This window comes from Salmo salar, chromosome 23 (genome assembly GCF_965601325.2).
Source record: "Salmo salar chromosome 23, fSalSal1, whole genome shotgun sequence".
NCBI lineage: Eukaryota > Metazoa > Chordata > Actinopteri > Salmoniformes > Salmonidae > Salmo > Salmo salar.
The window spans coordinates 41257062-41268594 of NC_138313.1; the positions used below are offsets into that span (position 1 = coordinate 41257062).

The 11533-nt window shown below is 43.8% G+C and overlaps 1 protein-coding gene across 1 annotated transcript in view; it reads left to right on the forward strand.

Moving 5' to 3' along the window:
- slc15a5 (solute carrier family 15 member 5) overlaps positions 1 to 11018 on the forward strand; it is a 30097-nt gene extending 19079 nt beyond the window's left edge. The window contains exons 7-9 of the mRNA XM_014170018.3: positions 2564 to 2695; positions 2846 to 2954; positions 7930 to 11018. Coding sequence (XP_014025493.1) covers positions 2564 to 2695; positions 2846 to 2954; positions 7930 to 8071 — 383 coding nt within the window. The 3' untranslated portion in view covers positions 8072 to 11018. The remainder of the gene's footprint in view (positions 1 to 2563; positions 2696 to 2845; positions 2955 to 7929) is intronic.
- The last annotated feature ends 515 nt before the right edge of the window (positions 11019 to 11533 follow it).

Genomic DNA, 11533 nt, shown 5'->3' on the forward strand with positions numbered 1-11533 from the left:
CAAGCCTCCCCCTTTTTTCTCCAAACATAACGATGGTCATTATGGCCAAACAGTTCTATTTTTGTTTCATCAGACCAGAGGACATTTCTCCAAAAAGTACGATCTTTGTCCCCATGTGTAGTTGCAAACCGTAGTCTGGCTTTTTTATGGCGGTTTTGGAGCAGTGGCTTCTTCCTTGCTGAGCGGCCTTTCAGGTTATGTTGATATAGGACTAGTTTTGCTGTGGATATAGGTACTTTTGTACCAGGCTCCTCCAACATCTTCACAAGGTCCTTTGCTGTTGTTCTGGCATTGATTTGCACTTTTCGCACCAAAGTACGTTCATCTCTAGGAGACAGAACGCCTTTCCTTCCTGAGCGGGATGACAGCTGTGTTGTCCCATGGTGTTTATACTTGCATACCATTGTTTGTACAGATGAACATGGTACCTTCAGGCATTTGGAAATTGCTCCCAATGATGAACCAGACTTGTGAAGGTCTACAATATTTTTCTAAGGTCTTGGCCGATTTCTTTTGATTTTCCCATGATGTCAAGCAAAGAGGCACTGAGTTTGAAGGTAGGCCTTGAAATACATCCACAGGTACACCTCCAATTGATTCAAATGATGTCAATTAGCCTATCAGAAACTTCTAAAGCCATGACATCATTTTCTGGAATTTTCCAAGCTGATTTAAGGCACAGTCAACTTAGTGTATGTAAACTTCTGACCCACTGGAATTGTGATATAATGAATTATAAGTGAAATAATCTGTCTGTAAACAATTGTTGGAAAAATTACTTGTGACGTGCACAAAGTAGATGTCCTAACCGATTTGCCAAAACTACGTTTGTTAACCTCTATGGGACCCCTTCCCATTCTCATCCCGTTAACGGGATTGATTTTGACAACAGCCAGTGGAAAATCAGAGCGCCAAATTTAAAACAGCTAAAATCTCTTAATTCCATTTTCTCAAACAATCAACTATTTTACACCATTTTAAAGATAAACTTCTCGTTAATCTAACCACATTGTCCGATTTCAAAAAGGCTTTACGGCGAAAGCATAAAATTAGATTATGTTAGGACATAAACTTCACAAGAAACACCACACAGCCATTTTCCAAGCAACTAGATGCATCACAAAAACCCAAAACACAGCTAAATGAAGCACTAACCTTTGACGATCTTCATCAGATGACACTCCTAGGACATTATGTTACACAATACATGTATGTTTTGCTCGATAATGTTCATATTTATATCCAAAAACAGCATTTTACATTGGCGCGTAATGTTGAGAAATGTTTTCTCTCCAAACCTACCGGTGAATCAGCACAATGAGTACACATAGTACGTAAATTCTCATCGTAAACATTGATCAATATAGAAGTGTTATGCACAGAATTATAGATACACTTCTCCTAAATTTAATCACTTTGTCCAATTTCAAAAAAGGTTCACGGCGAAAGCACAATTTGCAATAATCTGAGTACAGCCCAGATGACACTAACAACTAGCAAACAGAAACCCGCCATCTTGGAGTCAATAAAACTAAGAAATGACATTATAAATATTCACTTACCTTTGATTATCTTCATCAGAAGGCACTCCCAGGCATCCCAGCTCCACAATAAATGTTCGATAAAGTTTATATTTATTTCCAAATAATCAATTTTGTTCGTGCGTTAGGTTCACTATCCAAATCCACTACGCGCGTGCTTACTTAGTCCAGACGAAAAGTCAAAAAAGTTATACTACAGTTTGTAGAAACATGTCAAACGATGTATAGAATCAATCTTTAGGTTGTTTTTATCATATACCTTGAATAAAATTACAACCGGACCTATCCGTTCTCTTTAGGAGTGAATATGAACTCAGCTCGCTCCCAAGTCATTGCGCGTGACTTGAGCCCATGCCTTATAATGGGACACCAGTTTACCACAGCTGGTATTCCCTTCAAATTCACCATAGAATCTTCAAACACCGTTCTAAAGACTGCTGACATCTAGTGGAAGCTTTAGGAAGTGCAAAATGAACCCTAAGTCACTGTATACAGTAAAGGCAATCACTTGAAAGGACTACAAGCACCAGACTTCCCACTTCCTGCTTGACTTTTTCTCAGGTTTTTGCCTGCCACATGAGGTATGTTATACTCACAGACACCATTCAAACAGTTTTAGAAACTTCAGAGTGTTTTCTATCCAAATCTACTAATAATATGCATATTCTAGTTTCTGGGACAGAGTAGTAACCTGTTTAAATTGGGTACGTTTTTCATCCGGCCGTGAAAATACTGCCCCCTAGCCCTAAGAGGTTTTAACAAGAAATTTGTGGAGTGGTTGAAAAACGAGTTTTAATGACTCCAACCTAAGTGTATGTAACTTTCCACTTAAACTGTATGTAGTTGGGATGAAGTTAGAATCTGGAGAGTTGTAACCAACTGCCAACATAGAGGATAGTATTGTGAACTCTGGAAGCTAGGGTTAGGATGACCCCTACTGGCGTATTAGAGACAGACAAGGGACGTTTGAACCCAATGAATGGTTCTTTCTCTTCCCAGCCTTCCTCTCTCCTCTGTTCCAGGCTCTGTGATCTCCTTCCACATGACACCAAGTCATATCAGAAGCATCTCCCTGCACTTCCTCACCCTGTCCTACGGAGGGGGCTGTTTCCTGGGAGCCCTCATCATCCAGCTGGTCTACCTACTCTCTGGAGGTAAAGGCTTCACTAACAGATGCATCATTGTAACCATAGAAACTGAAGAGGAACATACATTCATGTTGGAATGGTTGAAGGGGGTCTGTCTGCATTATGGTGATTCAGTCCTATGGCCACTGATAGCACTGTTCTCCTGTCCAACTACAGGTAACTTCTACCCAAACACACTGCATGAAGGGAATCTGGAGCATTTTTTCTTCTTCTTATCCATGTTGATGACCATAAACACTCTGGTGTTCTGGTGGATATCTTACAGGTACAGTATGAGATTCTCTCATATATCAATGTAAATATAGTGATTGCAGATGAGGCAAAGGAGATGAGGAAGCCATTTTAGTTCTTTAAATCTAGATTTTCAGTGATACAAATTTGAGAATTTCCTTGACCCCTTGAGGTGACCTGAACAAAGTATCAATATTGTCTGTGCAGATGAGACAGGTGACAGTATTGAGAGGTGACAGTATTGAGAGGTGACAGTATTGAGACAGGTGACAGTATTGAGAGAGGTGACAGTATTGAGACAGGTGACAATATTGAGACAGCTGACAGTATTGAGACTGGTGACAGTATTGAGACATGTGACTATATTTAGACAGGTGACAGTCTTGAGACAGGTGACAGTATTAAGAGTATTGAGACAGGTGCCAGTATTGAGAGATGACAGTATTGAGACAGGTGAAAGTATTGAGACATGACAGTATTGAGACAGGTGACAGTATTGAGACAGGTGACAGTGTTGAGACTGGTGACTGTATTGAGACTGGTGACTGTATTGAGACTGGTGACAGTCTGAAGAGGTGACAGTCTTGAGACAGGTGACAGTATTAAGAGTATTGAGACAGGTGCCAGTATTGAGAGATGACAGTATTGAGACAGGTGAAAGTATTGAGACATGACAGTATTGAGAAAGGTGACAGCATTGAAACAGGTGACAGTTTTGAGACTGGTGACAATATTGAGACAGGTGACAGTATTGAGACATTTGAGAGTATTGAGACAGGTGACAGTATTGAAACAGGTGAGAGTATTGAAACAGGTGACAGTATTGAGACAGGTGACAGTATTGAGAGATGACAGTATTGAGACGGGTGACAGTATTGAGACGGGTGACAGTATTGAGACGGGTGAGAGTGTTGAGACGGGTGACAGTGTTGAGATGGGTGACAGTGTTGAGACGGGTGACAGTGTTGAGACAGGTGACAGTGTTGAGACAGGTGACTGTATTGAGACAGGTGACAGTCTTGAGAGGTGACAGTATTGAGACAGGTGACAGTATTAAGAGTATTGAGACAGGTGACTGTTTTGAGACAGGTGACGGTTTTGAGACAGGTGACGGTTTTGAGACAGGTGACAGTTTTGAGACAGATGACAGCATTGAGACGGATGACAGTATAGAGGCAGGTGACAATATTGAAACAGGTGACAGTATTGAGAGATGACAGTATTGAGACACGTGACCGTATTTAGACAGGTGACAGTATTGAGACATGTGACAGTATTGAGAGTATTGAGACAGGTGACAGTATTTAGACAGGTGACAGTATTGAGAATATTGAGACAGGTGACAGTATTGAGACAGATGATAGTATTGAGAGAGATGACAGCATTGAGACAGATGACAGTATAGAGGCAGGTGACACTATTTAGAATTGACAGTATTGAGACAGGTGACAGTATTGAGACAGGTGACAGTATTGAGACAGGTGACAGTATTGAGAGATAACATTTAACATTTTAACATTTAAGTCATTTAGCAGACGCTCTTATCCAGAGCGACTTACAAAATGGTGCATTCACCTTATGATATCCAGTGGAACAACCACTTTACAATAGTGCATCTAAATCTTTTAAGGGGGGGGGGGGGGGGTTAGAAGGATTACTTTATCCTATCCTAGGTATTCCTTAAAGAGCTGGGGTTTCAGGTGTCTCCGGAAGGTGGTGATTGACTCCGCTGTCCTGGCGTCGTGAGGGAGCTTGTTCCACCATTGGGGTGCCAGAGCAGCGAACAGTTTTGACTGGGCTGAGCGGGAACTGTGCTTCCTCAGAGGTAGGGGGGCCAGCAGGCCAGTGGTGGATGAACGCAGTGCCCTTGTTTGGGTGTAGGGCCTGATCAGAGCCTGAAGGTATGGAGGTGCCGTTCCCTTCACAGCTCCGTAGGCAATCACCATGGTCTTGTAGCGGATGCGAGCTTCAACTGGAAGCCAGTGGAGAGAGCGGAGGAGCGGGGTGACGTGAGAGAACTTGGGAAGGTTGAACACCAGACGGGCTGCGGCGTTCTGGATGAGTTGTAGGGGTTTAATGGCACAGGCAGGGAGCCCAGCCAACAGCGAGTTGCAGTAATCCAGACGGGAGATGACAAGTGCCTGGATTAGGACCTGCGCCGCTTCCTGTGTGAGGCAGGGTCGTACTCTGCGAATGTTGTAGAGCATGAACCTACAGGATCGGGTCACCGCCTTGATGTTAGTGGAGAACGACAGGGTGTTGTCCAGGATCACGCCAAGGTTCTTAGCACTCTGGGAGGAGGACACAAGGGAGTTGTCAACCGTGATGGCGAGATCATGGAACGGGCAGTCCTTCCCCGGGAGGAAGAGCAGCTCCGTCTTGCCGAGGTTCAGCTTGAGCTGGTGATCCGTCATCCACACTGATATGTCTGACAGACATGCAGAGATGCGATTCGCCGCCTGGTTATCAGAAGGGGGAAAGGAGAAGATTAATTGTGTGTCGTCTGCATAGCAATGATAGGAGAGACCATGTGAGGATATGACAGAGCCAAGTGACTTGGTGTATAGCGAGAATAGGAGAGGGCCTAGAACAGAGCCCTGGGGGACACCAGTGGTGAGAGCGCATGGTGCGGAGACAGATTCTCGCCACGCCACCTGGTAGGAGCGACCTGTCAGGTAGGACGCAATCCAAGCGTGGGCCGCGCCGGAGATGCCCAACTCGGAGAGGGTGGAGAGGAGGATCTGATGGTTCACAGTATCAAAGGCAGCAGATAGGTCTAGAAGGATGAGAGCAGAGGAGAGAGAGTTAGCTTTAGCAGTGCGGAGAGCCTCCGTGACACAGAGAAGAGCAGTCTCAGTTGAATGCCCAGTCTTGAAACCTGACTGATTAGGATCAAGAAGGTTATTCTAAGAGAGATAGCAGGAGAGCTGGCCAAGGACGGCACGTTCAAGAGTTTTGGAGAGAAAAGAAAGAAGGGATACTGGTCTGTAGTTGTTGACATCGGAGGGATCGAGTGTAGGTTTTTTCAGAAGGGGTGCAACTCTCGCTCTCTTGAAGACGGAAGGGACGTAGCCAGCGGTCAAGGATGAGTTGATGAGCGAGGTGAGGAAGGGGAGAAGGTCTCCGGAAATGGTCTGGAGAAGAGAGGAGGGGATAGGGTCAAGTGGGCAGGTTGTTGGGCGGCCGGCCGTCACAAGACGCGAGATTTCATCTGGAGAGAGAGGGGAGAAAGAGGTCAAAGCACAGGGTAGGGCAGTGTGAGCAGGACCAGCGGTGTCGTTTGACTTAGCAAACGAGGATCGGATATCGTCAACCTTCTTTTCAAAATGGTTGACGAAGTCATCCGCAGAGAGGGAGGAGGGGGGGGGGGAGGGGGAGGAGGATTCAGGAGGGAGGAGAAGGTAGCAAAGAGCTTCCTAGGGTTAGAGGCAGATGCTTGGAATTTAGAGTGGTAGAAAGTGGCTTTAGCAGCAGAGACAGAAGAGGAGAATGTAGAGAGGAGTGAGTGAAAGGATGCCAGGTCCTCAGGGAGGCGAGTTTTCCTCCATTTCCGCTCGGCTGCCCGGAGCCTTGTTCTGTGAGCTCGTATTGAGTCGTCGAGCCACGGAGCAGGAGGGGAGGACCGAGCCGGCCTGGAGGATAAGGGACAGAGAAAATCAAAGGATGCAGAAAGGGAGGAGAGGAGGGTTGAGGAGGCAGAATCAGGAGATAGGTTGGAGAAGGTTTGAGCAGAGGGAAGAGATGATAGGATGGAAGAGGAGAGAGTAGCGGGAGAGAGAGAGCGAAGGTTGGGACGGCGCAATACCATCCGAGTAGGGGCAGAGTGAGAAGTGTTGGATGAGAGCGAGAGGGAAAAGGATACAAGGTAGTGGTCGGAGACTTGGAGGGGAGTTGCAATGAGATTAGTGGAAGAACAGCATCTAGTAAAGATGAGGTCAAGCGTATTGCCTGCCTTGTGAGTAGGGGGGGAAGGTGAGAGGGTGAGGTCAAAAGAGGAGAGGAGTGGAAAGAAGGAGGCAGAGAGGAATGAGTCAAAGGTAGACGTGGGGAGGTTAAAGTCACACAGAACTGTGAGAGGTGAGCCATCCTCAGGAAAGGAACTTATCAAGGCGTCAAGCTCATTGATGAACTCTCCAAGGGAACCTGGAGGGCGATAAATGATAAGGATGTTAAGCTTGAAAGGGCTGGTAACTGTGACAGCATGGAATTCAAATGAGGAGATAGACAGATGGGTCAGGGGAGAAAGAGAGAATGTCCACTTGGGAGAGATGAGGATTCCAGTGCCACCACCCCGCTGGCTCGATGCTCTAGGGGTATGCGAGAAAACGTGGGCAGACGAAGAGAGAGCAGTATGAGAGATGACAGTAATGAGACACGTGACAGTGTTGAGACGGGTGACAGTGTTGAGATAGGTGACAGTGTTGAGACAGGAGACATTTGAGAGTATTGAGACAGGTGACAGTATTGAGACAGGTGATGGTTTTGAGACAGGTGACAGTATTGAGACAGATGACAGCATTGAGCCAGATGATAATATAGAAACAGGTGACAATATTGAAACAGGTGACAGTATAGAAACAGGTGACAGTATTGAGAGAGGTGACAGTATTGAGACAGATAACAGTATTGAGACAGGTGACAGTATTGAGACAGGTGACAGTATTGAGACATATGACAGTATTGAGACAGGTGAGAGTATAGAGGCAGGTGGCACTATTTAGAAATGACAGTATTGAGACAGGTGACAGTATTGAGACAGGTGACAGTATTGAGAAAGATGACAGTATAGAGGCAGGTGACACTATTTTGAGATGACAGTATTGAGCCAGGTGACAGTATTGAGCCAGGTGACAGTATTGAGCCAGGTACCAGTATTGTGCCAGGTTACAGTATTGTGACAGGTGACAATATTGTGACAGGTGACAGTATTGAGACAGGTACTCGTATTGAGACAGGTAACAGTATTGAGACAGATCCACCCTAGCAGTCTTTTCTCCCCTGTGTCCCAGGTACCTAGACCTGAGTGTGGTGCAGAGTAGAGGAGTAGGAAGCAGCCTTCTGGCAGAGAAGCTACTGCAGTACAAGACCTGCCTGCGATTCTACGACACCATGGAACGCTCCTCCACAATAGCCTCCATAGAAACAGTGTGACCTCTACACTACCTTCATCCCCTGTAGTGCTGGAGTTCCACTTGGTTTATTTATGTACACTACATGACCAAAAGTATGTGGACACCTGCTCGTCGAACATCTCCCAACATCATGGGCATTAATATGGAGTTGGTCTCCCCTTTGCTGCTAAAACAGCCTCCACTTTTCTGTGAAGGCTTTCCACTAGATGTTGGAACATTGCTGCAGGGACTTGCTTCCATTCAGCCACAAGAGCATTTGTGAGGTCCGGCACTGATGTTTGGCAATTAGGCCTTCCCCAAACTGTTGCCACAAAGTTAGAAGCACAGAATCGTCTAGAATGTCATTGTATGCTGTAGCGTTAAGATTTCCCTTCACTGGAACTAAGAGGTCTAGCCCTAACAGTGAAAATCAGCCCCAGACCATTATTCCTCCTCCACCAAGCTTTAAACTTGGCACTATACATTGGGGCAGGTAACGTTCTCCTGGCATCTGCCAAACCCAGATTCGTCTGTCGGACTACCAAATGGTGAAGCTTGATTCATCATTCCAGAGAATGTGTATCCACTGCTCCAGAGACCAACGGTGGCAAGTTTTACGCTACTCCAGCTGACGCTTGGCATTGCACGTGGTGATCTTAGTCTTGTGTGCAGCTACTAGGCCATGGAAACCCATTTCATGAAGCTCCTGATGAACAGTTATTGTGCTGACGTTGCTTCTAGAGGCAGTTTGGAACTCGATACTGAGTGTTGCAACCGAGGACAGACGATTACTACGCGCTACGTGCTTTAGGACTTGGCAGTCCCGTTCTGTGAGCTTGTGTGGCCTACTACTTCGAGGCTGAGCCGTTGTTGTTCCTAGACGTTTCCACAATAACAGCACTTACAGTTGACCAGGGCAGCTCTAGCAGGGCAGAAATTTGACAAACTGACTTGTTGGAAAGGTGGCATCCTCTGACGGTGCCACGTTGAAACTCAATGAACTATTTAGTAAGGTCATTCTCCTGCCAATGTTTATCTATGGCGATTGCATGGCTGTATGCTTGATTTTATACACCTGTCAGCAACGGGTGTGGCTGAAGTAGCAAAATCCAATAATTTGAAGGGGTGTCCACATACTTTTGTATATATATTGTACGTACAGTACTGTGTATTCACTTAATTCACAGTCAATTTAGATCAGTGGTATTCAACACTCAGTTCAGACAGTCTGTTTAGATCAGTGGCATTCAACAGTCAGTTTAATACCCTCAGTTTAGATTTGAGGTATTCAACAGTCAGTTTAAGACAGTCAGTTTAGATCAGTACTATTCAACAGTCAGTTTTAGACAGTCAGTTTAGATCAGTGGTATTCAACAGTCAGTTTAGATCAGTGGTATTTAACAATCAGTTTAGATCAGTGGTATTCAACAGTCAGTTTTAGACAGTCAGTTTAGATCAGTGGTATCCAACAGTCAGTTTAGATCAGTGGTATTCAACAGTCAGTTTAGATCAGTGGTATTCAACAGTCAGTTTTAGACAGTAAGTTTAGATCAGTGGTATTCAACAGTCAGTTTAGATCAGTGGTATCCAACAGTCAGTTTAGATCAGTGGTATTCAACAGTCAGTTTAGATCAGTGGTATTCAACAGTCAGTTTAGATCAGTAGTATTCAACAGTCAGTTTAGATCAGTGGTATTTAACAATCAGTTTAGATCAATGGTATTCAACAGTCAGTTTTAGACAGTCAGTTTAGATCAGTGGTATCCAACAGTCAGTTTAGATCAGTGGTATTCAACAGTCAGTTTTAGACAGTCAGTTTAGATCAGTGGTATCCAACAGTCAGTTTAGATCAGTGGTATCCAACAGTCAGCTTAGATCAGTGGTATTCAACAGTCAGTTTAGATCAGTAGTATCCAACAGTCAGTTTAGATCAGTGGTATTCAACAGTCAGTTTAGATCAGTGGTATCCAACAGTCAGTTTAGATCAGTGGTATTCAACAGTCAGTTTAGATCGTTGGTATTCAACAGTCAGTTTTAGACAGTTAGTTTAGATCAGTGGTATTCAACAGTCAGTTTAGATCAGTGGTATCCAACAGTCAGTTTAGATCAGTGGTATCCAACAGTCAGCTTAGATCAGTGGTATTCAACAGTCAGTTTAGATCAGTGGTATTCAACAGTCAGTTTAGATCAGTGGTATCCAACAGTCAGTTTAGATCAGTGGTATCCAACAGTCAGTTAGATCAGTGGTATTCAACAGTCAGTTTAGATCAGTGGTATTCAACAGTCAGTTTTAGACAGTCAGTTTAGATCAGTAGTATTCAACATTCCATTTTAGACAGTTAGTTTAGATCAGTAGTATTCAACATTCAGTTTTAGACAGTTAGTTTAGATCAGTAGTATTCAACAGTCAGTTTTAGACAGTCAGTTTAGATCAGTGGTATTCAACAGTCAGTTTAGATCAGTGGTATTCAACATTCAGTTTTAGACAGTTAGTTTAGATCAGTGGTATTCAACAGTCAGTTTAGATCAGTACTATTCAACAGTCAGTTTTAGACGGTTAGTTTAGATCAGTAGTATTCAACAGTCAGTTTTAGACAGTTAGTTCAGATCAGTGGTATTAAAACTTTTTCATTAAGGACCCCATTTTTCCCACAATAATTTCTCGCTACCCCACCAGGGGTCGCGACCTAGACTTTGATTACCCCTGGTTTAAATGGTCATAGACTTAAACCTTTGTTCCTTCCTACTCAAGTATAATGTGTGGGTGTATTATGTACTGTCTGTTAGTCTACATGGATATGATGTGGGAGTGTATTATGTACTGCCTATTAGTCTACATGGATATGATGTGGGAGTGTATTATGTACTGCCTATTAGTCTACATGGATATGATGTGGGAGTGTGTTATGTACTGTCTATTAGTCTACATGGATATGATGTGGGAGTGTGTTATGTACTGTCTATTAGTCTACATGGATATGATGTGAGAGTGTGTTATGTACTGTCTATTAGTCTACATGGATATGATGTGGGAGTGTGTTATGTACTGTCTATTAGTCTACATGGATATGATGTGGGAGTGTGTTATGTACTGTCTATTAGTCTACATGGATATGATGTGGGAGTGTGTTATGTACTGTCTATTAGTCTACATGGATATGATGTGGGAGTGTATTATGTACTGTCTATTAGTCTACATGGATATGATGTGGGAGTGTGTTATGTACTGTCTGTTAGTCTACATGGATATGATGTGGGAGTGTGTTATGTACTGTCTATTAGTCTACATGGATATATTAGTCTACATGGATATGATGTGGGAGTGTATTATGTACTGTCTATTAGTCTACATGGATATGATGTGGGAGTGTGTTATGTACTGTCTGTTAGTCTACATGGATATGATGACTGACTTTGTCGGCATCTTACCAGAATCCCCCCAGAAGAGGCCCGATACAAATTTAAATAAATGTATAAAAAAAAATCCCAGATTTAGTCATTTT